The 23532-nt window shown below is 39.4% G+C and overlaps 1 protein-coding gene across 4 annotated transcripts in view; it reads left to right on the top strand.

Moving 5' to 3' along the window:
- SORCS3 (sortilin related VPS10 domain containing receptor 3) overlaps positions 1-23532 on the top strand; it is a 575246-nt gene that overhangs the window by 306060 nt on the left and 245654 nt on the right. For all 4 annotated transcript variants that reach the window (XM_036906473.2, XM_036906472.2, XM_057506299.1 and 1 more), the window contains exon 4: positions 8515-8673. In XM_036906473.2, the coding sequence (XP_036762368.1) occupies positions 8515-8673 (159 nt within the window). The remainder of the gene's footprint in view (positions 1-8514; positions 8674-23532) is intronic.

Here is a 23532-nt window from a genome sequence, read left to right on the forward strand (position 1 = left end):
ATTCCTATTCTTGTACTAGAGCCTGGCATAAAGTCCTTAGGAAGTAATGGTTGAATGAATGTTTAAACGAGTGTGTATGTGTTTGTTTACTTTTAGGATTTCTTTAGCATGTTTATCTCATCTCATGTCTAATTTTACATATATGTTTTTGCATTTTTTAAAAGATTGTGGTAAAATCCATGTAATGCTAAAATTTTCCATCGTAACCATTTTTAAGTGTACAGTTCAAAAGTGTTAAGTACATTCACCTTGTTGTACAGTCTCCAGCACTTTTTCTTCCTGCAAAACTAGAGTTCTATACCTATTTAACACAAAGTCCTCATTCTCCATTTCCCCCACCACTCGCATGCATTATTTTGCTCTCTGTCTCTCTCAACCTGACTACGCTAGGTACCACATAGAAATGGAATCATTGAATTTCCCTTTTTTGTGACTGCTTATTTCACTGAGCATAATGTCCTCAAGGTTCAGCCATGTTATAGTCAGAATGTCCTTCCTTTTTAAGACTGGATAATACCCCATTGTATGCATATACCACACCTGTTTATCCATTCCTCCATCAACAGGCATTGGAGTTCCCTCTATCTTTTGGCTATGGTGAATAATGCTGTTATGAATATGGGTGTGCAAATATGACTTTGAGACTTTGCTTTCAATTATTATTGTGGGTACAGATCCAGAAGTAAAAATGCCAGATCATAGGTGATTCCACTTTTAATTTTTGAGGAAACACCATACCATTTTCCATAGTAGGTGCATCATTTTACATTCTCACTCATAATGCACAAGTGTTTCAATTGCTCAAAATCCTCACCAACACTTGTTATTTGCCATTTGTTTTTTGATAATAGCCATCCCAATGGGTATGTGGTATCTCATTTGTGGTTTTGATTTGCATTTCCCTAGTGATTCATGATGTTGAGCATCTTTTTATGTGCTTTTTGGCCATTTAAATATATATATATATATGTATACATATATATATATATATTTTTTGTGCTTTTTTTTTTTCCCTGATTGGACTCAAGATTGTTTCTTTTGTGATGGCTGTTGTTGATGTTTATGTTAAATTCTGAAACACAAGTAGAAAGATGCTTACTATAATGGGTTGGTGTGGCAAGGTAGAGAGTCTAATCTTGGCAAAGATAATGGCATGTATAAATCATAGTGAAGGAGACACATATAAGCATATATGCACTGATGTGCTGTCTGTAAAATGCATAGGTAGTTTACATATTTTTCCCATAATAAAATACATATGTGTTAGTATATATATATTGTAACAGTTTCTCAACAATACTATTGCATTTTGTGTTTGATAATTCTTTATTGTGGGGACTCTTCATTGTCCTCTTCATTGTTATCATGTTTAGCAGCAGCCCTGGCCTCTACCACTAGGTGCCAGTAACTTCCTCCCTTGCCCCCAGCTGTGAAAATGTCTCCATACCTTGCCCCTGTGGGCAACCCCTCCCTGCCCCAGTTGAGAACCACTGGTATAAGGGGAGATGATAGATAGATAGATAGATAGATAGATAGATAGATAGATAGATAAGGAGGGACTGTGAATGCTAGTATGTTGTTATGCTGTGATTAAAAGTCTTATCTATCACAGGCTTTCTGTGTGTAAGTCAATATTCAACAATGTATCAATTATGTCAATAGGTTCAGGGGTCAGCATAAAGAAGATCTGTCTTGCATTCTTTGTGAGCTTTTATTGACATTATTAGTATTCCTTATTGAACACTACCTGTGTAAGGACCATTAGGACTCAATTATACAGTAAATTATAGTATTTCTCCTTTTCTATTCAGAGGAAGTCTACGTCCTCTTCTTCTGAGATGATTTCAAAGCATTGAACTAGAATTTGTTTCCTTTGCCCTTTCTAGGATCTCTGGCAGAGTGAGAGACCGAGAAATCTTTAGTTTTCAGCCCATTTTATAGATTGCACATAGGAGAAACAGAGAGGCTGGTAATTGAATAAAGTAACATATTCACCATTGGTTTTGTAAGACTTGCCCAGCAGCAGGAAAGGGTGTAGAGTTCTGGAAAGGTTTCTGGGGAAGATTTTGACATCTTCAGTCCTAATTTTGACTGGTTTAGACACAAATAAGCTCACAGGCTTTTGAAAGCATCCAGTAGCTAAGAAGAGCCTTTGTCTGATTCCTACCTCCACATGTGTCCATTGCAATTTGCAGCATACCATTAAAATAAAGGCCACTGTTAGTAAACTGTCCCAGGAATTTCCTTTCAAAGGCGTTACAAGTGAAAAAAAAAGGATATTGCACCATTCTATGTTGTAAAACTCTAAAACGTATTCCTCTCTAAGCTGAGATATAGATAACTCATGTACAGTGAACGGCCAGAACCATAGAGCCTGGTTGTTTGAGGTTCTCTCCCTAAGGCAATGATGTGTGTAGTTCCTATATGGGCTGGAGACTCCCACTGAAGAGCTAAGAGTGGTCCTTAAAAGCTGCAGTTGTGTTTAGCAAGTTAATTACTGTCTGGTGTTCATTTTGGCAGTGTTGATATTTGCTAATACAGTGTGTTTTTTTCTTAAAATACTACCAGGAATGTTAAATGCATGTAAAAAAAATGTAGTGTTTTACTCCCCCATCCTTCTGTGTTTTTTAGAATTGTGGTAACGTGAGATCTACCCTCTTATGAAGTGCATCCAATGTAGAGTACAATATTATTAACTGTAAGCACAGTACTATACGGCAGATCTCCAGAATTTTATCATCTTGAATGACTGAAACCTTATACCCTCTGAACAGCAACTTCCTTTCTCTCCTACATCCCACCCCTTTTGTTTTTATCCACAAAGCTCAGGAATGATGGGAGCCAACACGGTGGCAAATAATCCCCAAATTGCTTCTCTTTTTCTCCAACCTGCTTGGTATTGCTTCTGATTTTAACTGTGCTCTTATCCTGAGTGATTTCAAGAGAAAGGTTAATGTTTATTTAGCAATTACTGGGCCCATGCCAAGCTCTTTTAATCATTATCTCATTTAATTCTCTCAACAGCATTGTGAGTTAAATACAATTATTATCTCCTTTTTTTTTCATAGATGAGGTAATAGACTTGGAAAAATTGAGTAATACCCTCACATTTACACATCAAGAAGCACACTGAGGACTTGAACTCAAGTCACCTGCCCCCAGAGCCTATACCATTAATTACTCTGCTGAACCATTTCTGAAACACCCTGTGTCCCCTTCTGGTGCATGCATGCACCCACTGCAGACTTCCATCAGGACAAGTTGGGTACAGAATCAAAGCAAACAGGAAGCAGAAGCAAATGCAACCAAAACAAAACCTCCAATGGGAACTCGTCCTGTTCTTATTGTCAGAATCACGTAAGTGAGGAGCTCATGGAACTCTTGGACGTCTAAGCAGGCACCGCCAGCCTTATACCTGCACGTGAAATTACAAGGGGGAAGGCAAGCGCTGTCAGTTTGTTTCTGCAGAACCAGACTATCACAGCTTTACCAAGAGGCACATACCCAGTTCATAAAGTCAGTCTGAAGATATATTGGACTTGGGCACAATTAAAAAAGAATACAATTGTAAATATTTTAAGGACGGGTGTGTACTTTCCATGCTGGCACCGTGCTCGCCACTCCTTATTTTGCATCATCTGCTTCGCTCACTTTACCAGCTTTGCCCTTTTAGGTGTTTGAGTTTGAAATTCTTGCTTAACAATGAAACTTAAGGTGGAATGCTATGATTTTCTTTATATATGTAGTACATTAATGCACAGATATTACCTTGAGACAAATTCTGAAGAGGAATTTGCTCTCTTATTATGTATTTATGTTAATATTACAGTCCCCTCCTTTTATTTCTTTTTCTTTTTGAGTACTAACATTCTATTTCCCTTTTAGATTCCTACTCATTTAATTCTTCACGTCCTCTTAACTAGAGGTGGGTATGAGTCAGAAGAGTAAAGGGGCTTTCTTGAAGCTGCTTTTTTGGGTGAATTTCTTAGAGATGCTTAAATAAAGAATGAAGACTTGCCTCTCTGACTTCTACTTGTCCCTTGGTAAAGATGATAAAGTGCTGTGGTTTCAAGGTCCAATAAAGTGTTAGTGTGTGAGGGGCGGTGGTGGCATCTGGATCCATAAGAGGTGGCAGTAGGGAAGTTGCATTCCTCCTGTGAACCTCAGTTTCCTTATCTATAAAAAGTAACTTGTGATACTTCACATATTTTGTGTGAGGTTTCAATAAAATGTCTGGTAAAGTGTGTGGCAAAGATTAGAAATCGAAAACAAGCAGGTTTCTATTTCCCTTCCTTTCAGTCTTCTTAGAAACTAGGATTGAATACAGACACTGCCAGTGATATCAAAGTATATGAAAGATTTCTGATGAGAATGTCAGAGAAAGGTTGCAATAAAACTGTACTCTTGCCAACAAAAGCTAAAACCACCACACAATGTCAATATATACCTTATATATGAATTTCTGTGTGTGTGTGCATGCACAGGTATGGTGTATGTGCGACTGTATATCTGCACACATATATGTAGCATCTGTGTGTGGCTTTGTGTGTGTGTGTGTGTGTGTGTGTGTGTGTGTGCAGAAGGAAACTAGAGAAGAGAGTATGTACACTAGATATTTGATGGTAATGCTTATTCAGTACATTGTAACTGATGGTATGTAAAATAAAGTCCGTTTATGATGTAGGTCTTATCTTCTAATTAAAACCATAGGCTTGAAGCTTCTTTATACCTGCATAAAATAAGCAGCAGTTTAATTTCTCTGCACCAGGGGAAAATGTCATTTTTGGTGAGTTTTTTTTTCAAATTGTTGCAAATCTGTCATTCATTGGTGAGTTTTTTTTTTCAAATTGTTGCAAATCTGCAAAACATTTCCAATGTATTTATTGAAAAAACAGATTTCACTGCCTGTTATGTAGCCCATCAGTACACAGTGAGAAGCAAGTGAGGTTGGGTATGAGACCCTCATTCTTAGTGTATTTGGCCTCTCCAACTCTGCAGGGAGCATGGATGTGACCTCTGAGGTTTTCTCAAGGTCAGCAGGGTGCTTTTACCAATTCCCACCCCTTCGCCCTGCCAAGGCAGAAGAATGTTATTCCGTCTATGAACGACCCATCTGAGAGCTTTTCCCCTTGATTATTCACACATGAATGAAAAAATATTTCAGTGCATCCATTTCCTAAAAATTCACTGGTAACTAGTAATGACTTATTTCAATGAAGCCGAAGCAAATATTCAAAAAAAAGAAAGTAAGCTTGTCTTGGAGCTGAAAAGGAATCTTAGCAGTTAAAGGGACTGAATTTATTTTAAAGTTTACTTTATAATATGGTTGAGCCTTGAACAGTGCAGGCCCAGGGGTTGCTGACTCCCGTACAGTCAAAAATCCAGGTAAAACTTTTGACTCCCCAAAAACTTAACAACAAGTAGCCTACTATTGACATCATGATAGTAAATGATAAAATAGACTAGGATCTACATATATTTTATGCATTCATGACATACCTAACTTTTTCTTAATTATTTCAATATTTCTAGCCTATGTCATTCACTGGTGAGTTTTTTTAAATCAAATTGCTGCAAATCTGCAAAACATTTCCAATGTATTCATTGAAAAAAAATCCACATATGAGTGGACCTGCACGATTCAAACCTATGTTGTTCAAGGGTCAACTGTACTAATATATGCTATGGATGAAATTTAAAAAATCCTGTTCTTTAGTAGTTTTATTTTATAAGGTGTGGAAATGTGTTTTGGCTTTATTTTGTACTTTGGGCCCTGTTCAGACTATACATAGAAGTACAACTGGTGGCAATTTAGCTAAAGACAGGAAAAACTGTAAGCAGAATTAACTCATTTGCTTGTTTCCTCACTCAGCAAACATTAGGAACTCAAACAAGCTGGATAATGAAGGTCAAAAGGGCTGTGCAGCTGATAAAGCCAAAGACGAAAGGAGGGGCAGGTTTTGCCAGACTGCTTTAGGGATTGCAGAATATAGGAAGATCAACGATAAGCCACTGAATGGTTTTAAGCAGAGGAATGTCAGAATCAGAACGGTAGTATAGGATGCTTGTTCTGGGCACAGTGTACGAAACAGGTTGGAGGGAACAAGGCAAAAAAAGCAAGATTGGCTAGGACTGTCTTAGCGTTGTCCAGTACAGGGCTATCATGTTTTGGAGTAAGGCAATTACAATGGGCAGGGCAGAATGGATATAATTTTAGAGCTAACTGGTAGGTAAAATATACAGGGTTTAGAGACTAACTAATTTTCGGAAGTGGGTGGAAAAGTGGAGTCATGTATGAATCTCAGGCTTTTGGCTTCATGTAAATTGTTAGCGGAAACACACACTGAGCCAGGCAGGAACCAATCAGGGAGGAATAGGACTGGGATGAGGTACATTCTGGGGCATCCAAATAGAAGAATCTACCAGAAAGCTGAGTTTTCAAGTCTGGAATTGAGAGGAGGAGACCTCAGTTTTGGATTTATGTGAAACTGTGTTGTCTTCCAAAAGATGGCAGTTGAAAAAATAAAAACCAGAGTGGAAGAAGTCACTGAGGAACAGTGTGTTGAGTGAAAAGACAAGAGGGTCAAAACTAAGGACTGAGGAATGGTCATGGTGTAAGGATAATCATGAAGTTGAGAATTTGGAAGAGATGAAAAGGAAAACAGATGAGTATGATGTTCTGGAAGCTTCTGGAAGAGAGGGCTTTAGAAGGATGGCATTGTCAATGGTATCAAAAACTTAGGATTTTAACCTTTCCTTAGGGAAGGTCTGAGTGTCTATTAATGTCTTAAATGCCTATTGGATTTAAATACTGGAAAGTCAATCACACCTTCAATGAGACCAATGTCATTGAGGTACTATGTAAGTAGAAGCCAAATTGCCTTCGTTGGAGGGGACTTCTAAGTAAGTCCTGAAAGGTAAATAGTAATCATAGCTATCATTTGCCAAGAATATACAGCATGCCAAGTGCTCAAAGCCAGTTTGGATAACATCATACTCAATTATTGTTGTGGAAACTGAGGCCTCTAGAAGTTAAGTACCTTTCCAGGGTGATGCAACATGAATGGAGAAGTACTGAGATTTGAAGCTGCTCTCTCTGGTGCCAGGGGCATTTCACTCCACCATCCTGTCCATTTGGCGTGGGGATGACAAACTTTCTTGAGCAGCAGTCCTTGTCCCAAGGGCTTTTGGGGATATATGCTTTGGAAAATATCTAGAACAAAGGGGTCATAAAATCACTTAAATCAATTAAATTACTAAAATAATTCAGAAGGGCAAAACAAACAGTGGAATCATGACTAAAGAGCAATAAGAGCAGTAGTGTGATGAAGAGTGACATGGAGAATTGATGGGGAGTGGGGAGAGGGAGGCGTGATGGTCCCAAGGTGGAGGACAGAGAACCATAAGAATATGTTCCTAAGAGTTAAAAGACAGACATCACAAAGTGAAATCTCATTTGTATGCAGATATAACCTTGCACAGTATTTTTTTTTTTTTAGAGGGCATCTCTCATATTTATTGATCAAATGGTTGTTAACAACAATAGAATTCTGTATAGGGGAGTCAATGCTCAATGCACAATCATTAATCCACCCCAAGTCTAATTCTCGTCAGTCTCCAATCTTCTGAAGCATAACGAACAAGTTCTTACATGGTGAACAAATTCTTACATAGTGAATAAGTTACATGGTGAACAGTACAAGGGCAGTCATCACAGAAACTTTCAGTTTTGATCACGCATTATGAACTATAAACAATCAGGTCAAATATGAATATTCGTTTGATTTTTACACTTGATTTATATGTGGATCCCACATTTCTCCCTTTATTATTATTATTATTATTATTTTTAATAAAATGCTGAAGTGGTAGGTAGATACAAGATAAAGGTAGAAAACTTAGTTTACTGTTGTAAGAGAGCAAATGTAGATGATCAGGTGTGTGCCTGTAGACTATGTGTTAATCCAAGCTAGACAAGGGCAAGAAAACATCCACGGATGCAGAAGATTTCTCTCAAAACAGGGGGGGTGAGGTTCTAAGCCTTACCTCTGTTGATCCCCAATTTCTCACCTGATGACCCCCCTGCGACTGTGCCTGTCTTAGGTTGTTCCTCCCTTGAGGAATCTTACCCGTCTCTGGCTAACCAGTCATCTTCCGGGGCCATACAGGGAAATGTAAAGTTGATAAGTGAGAGAGAAGCCTTATTGTTTGAAAAGGTTAGCTTTTTACTTCTTTGCATATTTATGCCCTGTGGCTTCTATGCCCAGCATTTGTCTTGAGGTATCTTTACCACTTGGAGGAATTATGATACTCGGCTTTGCACAGTATATTAACTCAGTTCAGCAATGAAGGACTAAATTAGGGAAAATAAAAGCCCAATATTTCATAGAGAGGCCCAGATGCCCCTTACTGTGCTATGATGTATAAGTACAGATGACTTTATATTTATGCTTTAATTACTTGTATTTATTCTCTCCTACTCACTCAATGTTTTCTCCTCTCTCCTTTCTTTAGATCATGCTTCTTAGTGATCCTGAAATGGAGAGTAGCATATTGATCAGCTCAGATGAAGGGGCAACTTATCAGAAGTACCGGCTCACTTTCTACATCCAGAGCCTGCTCTTTCATCCCAAGCAAGAAGACTGGGTGCTAGCCTACAGTCTGGATCAAAAGGTGAACAAATACTTGTTTTCATTCACATCTTGTCACCCAATTACCACCTCATAAAAAGCACTTGTTTACTCAATCCAAATTTTGGAGGGGATTCAATGACATTTCATCATGCCAAACAAGTTGCTTTTGTCTGAAGCAACTAAATTTCCTTTCTACTCGTTAGTATCAAATTATGTAGGCAGGTATATTTCAATTATTGGCAATGCTCTTTATCATTTCACAGGCTTAAGATGGCCCTTTCTGTAATTTTATCCATTTGACCTTACAAGAACCTGTGTGAAACAAGTAGGAAATGTGTGTTCACAATAATTTTATAATAACTAGTAAACAAAGGTGCAGACAGACTAAGGTGCTTATTCAAACCCTCCCAGCAAGTAGCAGAAGGAGCCAGGGCTGGAATGTGTGTTGTCAGATTCCAAGTCTGGGGTCCTGATTTGGCAAAATTTGTTCTGAGTTTAGCAAAGGAAGGAAAGCCTCAAACATGTCTATTTTGTTATTCCTAAAAATACATTCAAAATAGAGTGACCCAGAAGTCCTCCCCTTTGAACTCCAGATCCATACATCCACTGTATATGTGGACTTGTCTCTTGTATTTCACAGAAGCCTCTTGATTGAACATATTCCAAAAATGGACTCCCCATCACCCCCAACAAAGTTGGCTCTCTTCCAGTATCCCCTACTGTATCCATTTAATATCCAAAGTCAGGAACCCAGGAGGTGGCCTTACACTCTCTTGTTCCTAACCCACCATGTCTAACCTGTCATCAAGTCTCATCTCTAGATGTCTCTTGATTCCTTATACTTCTATTACCACCACCACTCAAGCATAGCTTACACCTGTCATTTAAACTATTGCCAGAGCCTTGTCCAGTGTATTCCTACTATAGCCCTAACAATGTGTTCCCCAAATGGAGATCATAGGACTTAATGCCTTTGCTTAAACTCTGTCAGCATTTTCTCAATGTTCACAGCAAAAAGACCAGTCCTCAGTGGACCTGTTGGCACCTGCTTGGTCTGGTACTTCTCTCTCTTGAGGCACTGTTGTCACTTCACCTTGAATGCTCTTCTTCAAGCCCCTCCCCACCGCTGTCTCCCTTGCTCATTTCCTGGGCCTGGAGTCTTCATCCTTAAAGTAAACCTTGTCACTGACTCATCTCAGATCTAGTATCCCTTCCTCAGAATGTCCTCCCTAAACTCCCCAACGGAGTTAAGTCCACCTTGATGTTCTTTCCCATAGCACTATGAGAAGACCCCTTCAAAGTACCTGTTACAGTTGAGATTTTACATTGATTTTTGTGATTTTTGGATGATCTGCATTTCTCAGTAGATTGCATGCTCCAGAAAGTCAGAAACATGTCTGGTTTTACTGTTGTAGCATGTGCGCTCCTGGCACAGTGCCTGTGACTTAATAAATGCTCAGGAAATATTTGTTAGGTGAATGAATTAGTGGATGAACATATAAACACTACGACAGAACCCTCTTTACCTGATAAACTTGTACTTAAGAAAAGGGATACTAGATTCTTCTTTGTATTTCTTGCTATCTCCAGAACCTTATTTTGATGCCACACTACTATGCTATAATGTTGTGGAGTCAGTCAGTAAAAGGAAGTAGATAATTTTGAGTACTGTCTTGCACAGAGACACCCACAGAATAACCCTGGTTGAATAGCTTCTTCTCTCTCAAATTCCTGAAATAGTGGCTCCTCAGTCTATATATGAATATGTGATTGTAAATGTGAGTGTGTGTGTGTGTGTGTGTGTGTGTGTGTGTGTGTGTGTGTATGAAAGATGTCAGCACCTTTAAACAATAATTCAACATAACCTTTGTATCTCTCATTAATAGAGCCTCATGGTGGGTGTTAGATGCTTGATGCAATTCCCTAGGGACACCCACATGACATTTGCAGAGCAAAAGCCATTGCAAATACATTTCTTTCATGGCATCAAGTGGATATTTTATGAAAGACTTAGCCAAATGTCAGATAGTCTGTGAGTTTAGATGCTTAGTTTAGCCAGGAATTTTGAAGCTATACTGAAAAATAACAAGTTATTTGGATATTGTTAAATGGCTGGATGGTAATTTATTTAGAAGAAGCTCAGAACTCCTAAACCATGTTTTTTATTTATGCAGAGATAAGCTAGATTAGAAGCAATAGAAATCTCATGCCAAGGAGTTGATCGACCAAATGCTCTATGCTTGTGTGTATCTAGAACTAGTATCCTTTTTCTCCATCTCCACAGCACTGAGAATTGCTCATGAAGTGATCTTGTAGATGTAATGTACTCAAAATACTTTCAGGCTTGGTGGTTGCTTTTTCACTTAGTAGAAATGTTTGGAAATGTGGCAGTGGGTGTTGACAGATTTTCCTAATCACACTGCCCATTTCTGGATATATTATTCCTTAGGTACTCTTTCTTGTTGACATCTTTTGCGTAAAGTGGCTGAATGTTCTTCAGGTCTATAAAGTTTCTAACTGGCGCCTTAACCGTTCTTGTAAATAAATAGGAAGAGGAGGCAGATGATGCCCCTGGCAGTATTTGCAGACATGGCATAAAATACCTAGCCCCTGTCAGCCAGGCTGCAGCAGGATTTTTCTTTATTTCAAGGGTAATTTATTGGCTTGGAGTCAAGGAGAGTAATGCTGAGCAGCATCAAATGAAGATGTAAGAGTAGTTGAGATTGATATACAAATGTCTTATTTCAGGCTGGAGCCTTCTCTGATGTGCATGCGTTGAGGCAGCTGGTTTCTTCCAGAGAAAATGAAAAGGGCTGGTATTAAGGTAACTGCAGCAGCAAAGGGAGATGTTTGTGGTGAGGAGTGAATCGATGTTTCCATTATTGTGCCTTTGATGAAATGCACTAGCAATTTCTTTAGAATCAGTAAGGCTATCTCGTTATGTTGTATGTATTACAAAAGGCCTAATTGGATGATATTTTAAAGGCACAATATCCAATTGCTTTACCTTCCAAATCGCTATCCCAGAGCTGCAGGAGACTAGCTGGGAGATCTCACCAGATAAAGGCACTGCTGGAGAATTAAGGGAATACCTTGTGGATAGAACAAAATTGTATCTAGAAATTGAGATATGCACCTAGTGCCTAGTGTTGTATTTGAAATGCAAGATGGCAGGTTATACGTACATTGGGAAACAGGGCCACCTTGTACAGGTCAAGGCCCAGTTGTGGGTGAAGATCATCCAAGCCTTCCAACTTACAAACCTGCAAAGGGGTAGGGAGGTAGGGGGAAAATGTACCTTGCACTTGACCATGGTAGAGGGCCGTGCCTCTCTAATTCTGATGTTTCTCCCAATGTAGCAAAGTACTTTCTGTTTACTGCACTGCTTGACTTGGCCTTTTGACCAAGTCCTTCCATTCTGTCCATGCTGTGAGCTTTACAATTCCTGCTAATTCCTGTGGCAGCTCCTCCTCTGTCCTATAAATTCTTCGGCCATCTTGCATTTTAATATAAAAGGACTCAGTACTTAGTAAAGGCTAGAGATTCTTTCTTGGGTATAAGAATACTTGGAGATGCTTTATAAGAATCTTTGTGATTAAAAAACAACCAGCAAAAGTAACAGACTATGACTGACCAAATTGGAAATAGTTAAAGAAAATCTACTCCTCTCCCCGCCTCTCCTCTCAGAACCAGAGCTCTACAGTGTCTTTTGAAGGCAAGGATTTACCAGTTATTTAAGAGGCAAGATTCTCTTAATTTCCATCAGGCCATTTCCTCAACTGCTGACTGAAACAGCTTTCATTGTGATGTTTGGATTAGCTTGAGGGCTCAATAATCTTATTAAAATGGAGAATTTTAAAAGATTTTGAGATAGGTTTTGAGGACATTACAGTCCTCTAAATAGATTGGCACTGTTCTCATCACTGTAGAAAGCTGGATGTTTAACAGCCCTCGTTTTGACAAGAGACTCAGTGTTGTTTAAAAAAATGGGCACACATTCGTGAATTTACAGATGCATATATCCTGGCACAGGGGGCCTTCCTTCCATAGGAGATGGGGTGTTGAAAATAGCTATTTTTCTGTATGAGAGGTGGGATTTGCAAAGCTCTCTATTATCACTTATATTCTTGGCAAAATGAAGCTTTAACAAATACAGCTGACTTTGGAAATCAGAGACAAGGAACTCAGTGGGATTTCAGACTATTGTTTTTCAGACGCTCTTAGGCTATACTAGTCTAGAATTGCCAGTAATTTCAATGTAAAAACCACTTTCCGAAACACTAGCACACATAATGAAGGACAACCATTATAGTAGTTGGGGGAGGGTAGAGCTATATATATATATATATATTTTAATCACCTGCTACCAGCCAAGTTCAATAGTAGCTGACGGACTGACAAGCTGGTTAAGAAGCTGATGCAGTTCTAGACATGGTCACTGGCAAAAGAGAGTCCATGGTGGAAGAGGCAATGGTGGTTCTATGCAGGCATTGCTGTCTGGAGCCTATCTGGGGCTGCCACATCACGCACAAACAGGGCACTAACAAATGAGAGTGTATCTGGAGTGTGGAGGGTCTGAAAATTCAAAAGAAAGTTTAAACCTATACTTTCGGAATGTTGGATACAAATGAAGCTGTTCCTTTCATTTATATTCTCATATAAACCCTCAGATTAGAAATGTAATTATATTCAGAGCCTCTAGGATTAGCAGGTGATGACAACTTTCCCCAGAAACCATTGGCAGAAACAGGCTTCATGTCTCCCCACCTGGTGGGGATAAAGCTGGTGGGGATTAACTAGGGATGACTGTGGTTTTGAAGCTTATCCTCCATGGAACAAGGGTGGGACTGAATGGCACCTTTTATTGAAAGTAAACATTGCATTTTCATTAGTTTATCTTCCATGTCTATAAAGCCACTTGTATAACATTTAAGAGGAAAAAAATGCATACCCCTGCTCACCTAATGGCAAACTGTCGCTGCTCTGATAGACAGCTCTCTGGTGCAGTAGGGATGTGTTTCCTCTGTCACCATAGAAACACCAACACCAGTTTCCATGAGGCCACTTTCCTGTAGGTAAAAACAAAAACAGTGGGCCAAGAATGGCTCTAATCTTTTATGAAGGAGGTGGGGCAACCATTATGTTATTCACATATTATCATTAATCTGTGTGAGTGAAATTCTGAATGACACAACCGGGTTAGTGTACAGTATTAACTTGGATTCAGTGAGGATGGTACAGTAAAGATCTCTACCTGTGCTAACATTGCTCATGAGAACATTAAGGATATCAAGGAACAACCTTCATGAAATTATTGATCTGGTGGCTTTTGCTTCCCAAGCCTGTCGTTTCCATATCACATCACTTCCTGAGCCCTGTCTCTACCTTCTAGGTTTCCATTTTGGTGACCTGATACATTTCTGTCAGGGAAAAGAAGATTTGCTAAAATAATGAATGAAGAATGCAGCATGTATACGTAGTAAGAAGAGTACACAGGCACCTTTTCCCAACAATGCCTTTCCCATGGCAGCTAAGCTTTCATAGTAGAAATTCAGTCATGGAAGTATTTTGGTGTAGGAGGTGACTGTAGCCATGAGCAGGCACAGAGGTGGAGCAGGGCACCGTCACAGCCTTCTCTTGTGTGCTTCCACTCAATTCCTGTTTGGAGCAACCTTGTCTTCACACACGCACTCACCCTGTGCATTCACTCTGCTGTCCAGAGCTCCTCACTCTGACCCTGTTGCCTAATTCTGACCTTAGGTTTCCAGTTTTCCAGCTGGAATCAGGAATTCTTCTGCTCGTCCCTTCCTTGACAAGCCTCTCTGGACCTTTGGCTTGTCTACCTGACCTGACCATACTGTCTATCCTGCCTCCATTCTAACCACTCACCCTGATGAACCAGAACCTCTTTTAAAGAAAGGGTCAGTCTTTAAGCCTTTCAAATAACAATGTAATACACACACAGAAAAGTACATATGAATGAGCTCAATAAATTTTTCTAAACTGCATACACCTATGAAATCAGCACCCTGATCGAGGAACACAACATGACAGGCATCCCAGAGTCCCTCTGGTGCCTTTACTAGTTATTATCTTCCCCCCACAGTGAGGCCACTGTCAGTCAGGGACATTTTTAATTTCCACACACATGATTTATGTCTGGCTAAACTGGTGAAGGAATAAATGCAAGATGAATTCCTCAGAAGAAAGATTGGAAGACAGCAAGGAAGGTAAATGTCAGAGGAGAATTAAAACAAAAATTAACATTAGAGAGAATTAGACTAAACCAAAGCAAGAATCCATTGATGAGAACTTATCAAGAAACTTTCAAAAGGTACTCATTTAAATTAGTTTACCTGTTTCATTAAAAAAAAAGAAGTATTACTTTCCATGCCATGAAGAAAATATGTGATGTTGGTGAAGGGATGGTGAAATTCATATTCCAAAATAGTACTGATGCATTGTGCAAATAAGTTTTCCTTCCTGGCATACATCTTGGCAATGCATATCAGAAGACATACAGGTATTCATGATACTGAGCCAATGATTCACTTACTCCATTTCTGAGAGTATAGCAATGGAACAATACTATGAAACTTTAAGCACAATGACATTTATCAAAGTCATTCATAAGAGGAAAAACTGGATGGAAAGTTACTGAATGCCCAACATTAAGTCATGTTTTAAAGTCATGTACCATGATTTAAAGTCATGGTACATATTTGCCAGAATATTTTGCAGACATTAAAATGGTTGTAGTGATGACCATGTGCAACATGGATACATATTAAATACCTATTTAACACATATATTTCATATTACATGCATATATAAAAATATGTTAGTACTTTCTGGATACAGATATGCAAAAAAAAAAAAAAGATAAAGCAAGGAAGCAAAGAGTGCAGGAAGGAGAAAAATTTTAAAGAGTAGATGAAATATTTCCCAGATATTACCTGGGCTCACTTGATATGATGGGATTATGTTCATGGAATTATTTCATTATTTTTGTTTTCTAAATTTCCCATTATTTCATTAGATTACTTTTATAATTAAAAATTATGAGAAGTAATCTACCTTGCATAGCTTCTGTTCAGTTCTAAGTATAAGGTTTTTAGAAAAGGTTTCAGGGGTGAATAGGGTCAATTTAGGTTAAGTCATTTCAAATAATTATTTAAATACCTTTTCAAAAAGCAGCGTAGGTTAGAGGAAAATTTCCCTGAATGAGGAATATACTGAGCTTGGGGTTTCTCTTTTCTTCAATTTTGCTTTTCTCAATGGTTCCTTTTAAACTGTGAAACTCTAAGCATTTTTTTCCTCCAAACAAAAAGTGTGCTCTTGTTGGATATATCCTCAATCTATATTATTTACAACTCAGTGATAGATACAGGTTTTTTTATTTAGAAGTATCCGCTATAGATAGATTGTTAAAGAAGTGATTTATTCTGGTAGTTTTTCAGATGAATTTTGTGGCTATATCCCCAAATTGAATTAGTATTTGGTTATTTGATTTGACAGCTATAATGGAAACAAATACTCCAGAGCAAAGGAGTGTAGACATGTGCAGTGAATTAAGGTTTGTGTTGTAGTAGCTCTTAAACTCCCATGTTACCTTACTCAGTGTCGGTCATAGAGGTGCTTCTTGGAAATGGAGATGTATGTCCTTAAGTATCTCCTGGGTATGGGCACTGATGGGTGCTTTTACATACATTATGACATCGAATTCTTCTAGGAATCTGCAAGGTGATGTTATTATTTCCAAGTTCCAGGGAAGTGTATAACTCTTGAAGCATGTATTAACTTGTTCAAGGTCACAAAGCCAGGGAGGGGCCTGGCCTGCTCTCTATCCTAGGTCTGGCCGTGGTTCCCCACTGCAACCACACCTTTTTCTCTTTAGTAGACAGACTTTATGCCACTTCAGAGGGAATTCCATATGGGCTGAACCCACCGCAGAGAGCATTGTAACAGAAACAACAGAATTGGCCCTGCAGAAAACAGACCTTCCTAGTAATCCAGCAGTTCCTCTGTGACGCCCCTCAGCTGACAGCATTTTCCAGAGTGGGAGCTTAAGGAGCGAAGTCATGAAACCGCTTACTGATGACAGGCCCTAGGACAGATGACTTCTGCCTCAGGCAGAAAATAAACAACAAAGCAATCATGTTTTTTTCAGGTTTTGTCCAGTTTTGCTCACTTTTCCCATGAATTTGTTTCAGCATCTGGGTTACTATCATAGATTAAACCAAAGCTTTTACCATTTAAATAGGTAATATTATAATCTAAAGTTTTTTCAAGGAAGCTTACAGAGACAACATCTTTAATATGGTAATGAAGACAGAAGTTGAAATCATTTAACTTCATTTACAAACCATGAATATGTATTATGCTTTAAATGAAAAGAAGGGCTAAAACAGATATAGTGTTTGTTCAATTTGCTAAAGAGAAGACAATTTGTCAAGATTTTTCCCCCAAAAAACTCAAGCAATATGCAAATGTAGGAAAATCAGACCCCCATGTTAATTCCATGACATGATGAATATTTTTATAATCCTAATTAGTACCAGTCATTTAGTCTAGCAATTTCCCCAATCTATCCAATTTGAAATTAAAATAGATGCCTTGATTACAAAACTCATTAGCAGAGAAGCACCCTTCTCACTAACCAGTTCATTTAAAATGCACAAACTGAATGAAGTGTGGAACACTTGTGTTGTCAATTGGCATAAGTGAAGTGAGTCTTAATTGGAAGCATTGTGAAGTATTTGTATTGCTGCATGTTTCATTGCAGTATAATATATCATTCATTAAATGTAACAAAAGCAACTTTTAAATGGTTTAATTAAGCAGAGTTGGTGCACTTGGTAATTTTTATAAAGTCGAATGTTGCAATTGTTTGCATTTGAAGTACTGATGGGTATTAATGTCAGTAAGACGAAGTCTGACTCTGCATTTATCACTCTGATTATGCGAAGAATGGCAGGTTTAATGTGAGAGGAGAAAACTAATTATAGAACACTGACTTCTTACTTAAAAGTACCCACATGCATATTGTCCCCGTGCATTTGGATGTGGAAACTACAGAACTGCCTGATTTATGGCTGGAGATGGAGAGAAAGGGCTGAGGATGAGGAGTGAAAAGGAAGGAGATTAATAACAGTTGGGGATTATTTTCTTTTTGTAATTTCTTTTAAAATTTTCTTTTTTAATCAAGGGAGGAAGTAGTAGGTGGAGAGAAACTCTCTCTGATGTATTTTCATCTACTCAAAAGAGCAATAGAGATGGATAGCCATGCAGATTGATGTTCAGTCTAAGCCAAATATGGCAGGAGGGGAAGTGGAGGTGAAATTGGCTCCAGACCAGGGAAGTGCTGGAAATGGAGACGCCACAGAAGTCCTGAACCGGAGCCAGACAGCAAGGAGGTCAAGGCTGATTTTTCTGTAGGAGAGTATACAGAATGAGCTGCAGCAGTGACAGTTCTGAAGGCATAAGGCAGAAGACAGGCTCAGAAGCCTCTGTTACACTGATGTTTCTTCTGTGTCATCCAGATGTCAGCTGTTACCTCATATTTATGGACTACTTCAACCCCACATCAGTGAGGATGCACATCTCAGCCACGTCCCTGATTTCCATGAGGAATCTAATTTTAGCAGACACTGGTGATGCCCTGCCCGTATCCATTTGTTATTTCCATGGTACTGGGCTCCCACTGACTTTGGATTGCTAGGGTTTGCATTTCCTTGATGAATGGTTTTCTCCAAATCCTCTAGAAGCTACCACACTCCTCTGCAAAAGACGATGAAGAGGTGCCTGGGAATTACGATGTGGGAGCAGGGCTCAGCTGGTGACGCACAGAATTTGGTGTGTAGATACCTTGGTTCCCTCGCTTCTCATGCGGGACAACTCTGATGTGTGTGTCTTATACTTTTTCTATGGTTTCCCAATGGGATTAAGCTCGAGTTGTCGACAGCATTAGCTGGCTTTATAGTATACCATATATTGATTATCTTCCATTGACTGGGTAATTTCTCCACTCCTATACCATCTCCCAAGTAAATTGCTTAATTCTTATCTCAGTGTCTATTTCTGGGAAAACTCTCCCCAACTGTGCCACGCATTTTGTGATTTAGTCGGTGGTAGCTAAAGATTTGTGCGATCTTAGCACAGACCTTAGCATATAGGTTTCCACCCAGAAAGTCCCCTTTAACATTTCTGTGTTCCCAGTCTTCCTGGCGCCATTTCACCCTCTGGTTTACCTCATTGCTCTAAGCTGAATAATGGCCCCCCACCCCGTGCACACAGATGGCCCTATCCCCAGAACCTGGGAATATGTTTCCCTACAGGCAAGAGGGACTTGACAGATGTGATTAAGTTATGGATCTTGCAATGGGAGAGTAGCCTGGGTTACCCAGGCAGGCCTGATGTAATCACAGCGGTTCTTGAAGAGGGAAGCAGAAATGGAAGAGTCAGAAAAGGAGGTGTGGCGATGGGAACTGGGAACGGGAGTTGGTGTGATGCTCCTTGAAGATGGGGCTGGGACACAAGGAATGTGGGCAACTCCTGGGAAGGTGGAGAAGGCAAGGACACACCTTCTTCTCTGGAGCCTCCAAAAGGAAGATAGCCCTGCTGACACCTTGATTTTAATCCCATAGAACTGGCTTTAGATTTCTGGCTTTCAGAACTGTAAAAATCATAAATTTGTGTTGTCTTAAGCCACTCAGTTTGTGCTAAGTTGTTATGGCAGCAACAGGAAATGGTTGTCCTCCCTGACCCTCCCCCAGCTTCCACGGATCTTCTGTCCCACAGCAGGAAGAGTCCTCTGCTTGCTTCACCTGCTTCCTGGAAGCCTGGGCACCCACAGACCCAGCCCCAGGCCATCCATGTCATACCTTTGAATCCTCTTTGCACTGGTCCCCGCAGTCCTGAAATAAGAAGAATTCCCCTGAGAGGGATTCTGCTAGAAAAAAGTGTTCTCCGTCTTGTCACATATTATATTGGTTTGCCAGGCATGCCGTAACAAAGCACCACAGACAGGGTGGCTTAAACAACAGAAATGCAAGTTCTCCCAGTTCTGAAAGCTGGAAGTCTGAGATCAAGGCATCAGCGAGGCTTGGTTTCTTCGAGGTGACGCTCCTTGGCTTGTAGATGACCGTCTTCTCCCTGGCTCTGCATGGTCTTCTCTGTGTGAATCTGTGTCCACATTTCCTCTTCTTAGAAGGAGACAAATCGTTGCATTAGGTCCTGCCGTAATAACCCCATTTTAAGTTAATTTACTCTAAATTTCCTATCTCCAAATGCAGTCACATTCTGAGGAATTGGGGTTAGGACTTCAACATACAGATTTTCAGGGGACACAATTCAGCCCATTACATAATTGCATATCAAGCTTGCTGAGCGATGAAAGTCTTGTTGTCTTTTGGGTTTCTACTGTGTGAGGGAAGAGTAGGAGTCTCTTCCTGCTGCATAGCCTGAGATTCTCTGGATGGAATAGACTCAGCCACTGGGAAGGATTTGCAATGGGGTGGTGGTAGGAACAGGGGTAAGGGTGAGGCTTCTCCCAAAGACGGAAACCAGATCCACGTGAGAAGCCCTGAGACTGGTCAGGAAGGCCTGCAACTGGTCTTTGGCCTCAACCTTGGATGCATTTAGGAGGTCATGGAGGGCACAAGAGAAAATATGGTGTCCAAGCCATGGAGACCACTGGGAAGAGCTTTCTGGGTAAAGAGTCTAGGACAAGTCTGAGAAGGAAGCTTAGTTTTCAGAATCATGGTTCTTGGCTTCTGTAAGCTAAATTTGTTTTGTTTTGGTGCTTGATCTTTGTCCTTTCTCTGCATTTGAAAATGTCAGTAGATCTCAGAAGTTACAGAAAGAGTTTTGGTCAACCTGAACATGGTACAGATCTTCTTAAAATTCATTATTGGCTTCCCCATAGCTTGGAGGACATAGTTTGCTCAGCACATGGACCATTGTAGTTTGGCTCCTGTCTCACTTTCTCTTTCCAGGCACTTCCTCCATTCATGCAACAGGGAACACAGCCTCCTATTTCACACCAAAATGATGGGCACATGCACTTCTGTCTGGGAGTCCTTTCCCCCTTCTTCATCTAGAGCATCCTCTTTATATTTCCAAACTCAATGCAAATACAACTTTCTAGAGAAAGCTTTCCTTGGGCAAATTTATCTCTGGAAGCATAATTGCAGTTATATTAATTTTATTTTTCATAAAAATCTAGAAAGAAGCTGTTTTCATTTCATCATACTAGAAAGCTTCATATTTCATAGTTTTATATTTTGTAAGTATATAAAGGGTGGTGATACAAGAACTGTTCTCAATGTTTAGGGCATCCAAAGATCTTAAATTGTCTCTGGATGACAGATAAAGAGGACCTTCATTAAGAAAATAATTTTAGGTTGAAAAGAAAGGGGACAAATTATAGAGTGACTTGAAATTAGAAGCAGACTTTGTGACTACATAGAAGTCGCAGGAAAGAAGGGTGCCTGATAAGCCTGTCCATGACAAGGACCAAACTGACACCACTGATCTGATCATCTGGTTGCTGGCAGAAACATCTAAGACCAAGGACTTGCCTGCAGTGCATTTCTTTCTGACAAAGGAGACGCTAGTTTCTCAAAAGCACTAAAGGGGGGAGGGGAGGCCCCGGGAGGTGCTGCCGCCAAGGTGTACCATGGAGGGGATGATGACCTCCCCTCGTGGCTTCCTTCCCTCTAGCTGCTTCCTGACACTCAGCCTCACATCTCCCTGGGCTGCTCTGAGTGCCGGAGGCAGAAGTCAGCAGTAGCTATCTGAGTAAGTTATTGAAACAAGGCTTTCCAAAATGGAGACTTCTTAATTTGAAGTGCTTCATTGGGATACTGGAGGTTGCATTCTAGAAGCTTTGTAATAGGCAGCTGGGGAATGAGTGAGGGAATAAAAGATGTGTTAACTTTTCTTTCTTCAAATAGTGTTGTACTAATATTAGGCTTGAATGTTTTCGTAATTAAGATGCTGAGAGGTGGCTGAGGAATCCACTCTGTCCTGCATCTTCTTCAGGTATGGATGGTCTCTGAACCTTCTAGCCCAGAGGCTCCAGCCCCCAGAGGAGCTCTCAAGTCTCACTAGTAGATCATTACTCACATTATAACCTGTCTACCCTGAGGTTTATGCAATCTCTTTCCCTTTCTTGATGCTGAAAATGCCAAATTAATAACCATGTAAAAAAGCTGATATTACTCATGTAATATTCATTACAGTTATCACAACTTAATCTTTAAAAATACCTGAAAATTGTACTACATTTGTCTCTTTTCCTCCCAAGTAACTTACAGATACCAGAGTGCAACAAATCCTAACAATGATTTTTGTCTTAAAAAATACTAAATATAAGAACAAAGAAAAAAACTGAAGGAACAAAACAGCAGCAGACTTACAGAACCCAAGAATGGACTAACAGTTGCCAAAGGGAATGGGACTGGGGAGGATGGGTGGGAAGAGAGGGATAAGGGGGAAAAAGGGGCATTACTATTAGCAGACATAGTGTGAGGGGGTCACGGGGAGGGCTGTACAACACAGAGAAGACAAGTAGTGATTCTATAGCATCTTACTTCACTGATGGACAGTGACTGTAATGGAGTATGTGGGGGGGACTTGACGATGGGGGGAGTCTAGTAAACATTATGTTGCTCATGTAATTGTAGATTAATGATACCAAAATAAAAAAATACTGAAATTTTTTTCTTAAATAAATGTTATAAAATAAGTGGAAAAAAGAAGGAAAGAAGCATAGAGAGAAAAAATAGTTTCTTGCCTTTTAGTATATGTCATTGAAAGTATCAACCACCTGTTCTTGGTTACCCAGATACCATGTCAAGTACATTATATTCAGTAAATGATTACTGAGTGCTTACTATGTACCAGGACAGAAAGATTCAGTAACAAAGGATACTGATAGCAGCTGCTGTCATGGAAAGAGAAATATTGATAAAATAAGGATTGATGGCAATTGTGGCAAGCCCTACAAAGTAGAAGTATAGATTGTTATGAGATTTTATACTGAGGAGGTCTGACCCATCTTCAAAAATATTTGATGTAATTACTGTATTGAAAATTTAAGGTAATTTCTTGGAGCTAAGTATTTTTAAGTGCTCTAAGCATTATACAACATAAAACCAAGGTTATTCTATGAGTTGCCCTTAGATTTTTACAAACAACTTTATTGAGGTAAAATTGATATCCAATAACTTTACAAATTGAAGTGTAAAAATTCAGTGTTTTGACATGAGTACACTCATAGATTCATAACCACAGGCAAGAACATGACATATCTATCACCCCACACGTTTTCTTGTGCTTCTTTGTAATTCCTTCTTCCCACCCTTCTTTGTTCCATCCCTTACCTCTGCCCAACATATTCACAGTTGGGGATTTGCTTATTGCCACTCGTGTTAATTTGCATTCTGTTGAATTTTATGTATAAGGTGTAATACAGTATATACTCTCTTTTTGCATAGCTTTTTCTCTTAACATAATTATTTTGAGATTCATTGATGTTGTTACATGTATCAATATTTTGTTTATTTATTTGCTAGGTAATATTGCACTGTATGGATACAGTTTGTTTATCCAAAGTTGGTTTATCCATTCACCTGTTACTGGATGTTTGGGTTGAATCTAGGTTTTGGCTGTGACAGATAGTACTACTATGACCATTCCTATACAAGTTTTTGTATGGATATATGCTTTTATTTCTCTTGGGAAAATACCTGCTTGTGAAATGGATCATATGGTAAATGTAACTTTAGGTTTTTAAGAAAATGCCAAGCTGTTTTCCAAAGAGGTTGTGGTATTTCACATTTCCAACAGCAGTACATAAGAGTTATAGCTGCTCCATATCCTCACCAACACTTGT

Source organism: Manis pentadactyla, chromosome 8 (assembly GCF_030020395.1).
Source record: "Manis pentadactyla isolate mManPen7 chromosome 8, mManPen7.hap1, whole genome shotgun sequence".
Lineage (NCBI taxonomy): Eukaryota > Metazoa > Chordata > Mammalia > Pholidota > Manidae > Manis > Manis pentadactyla.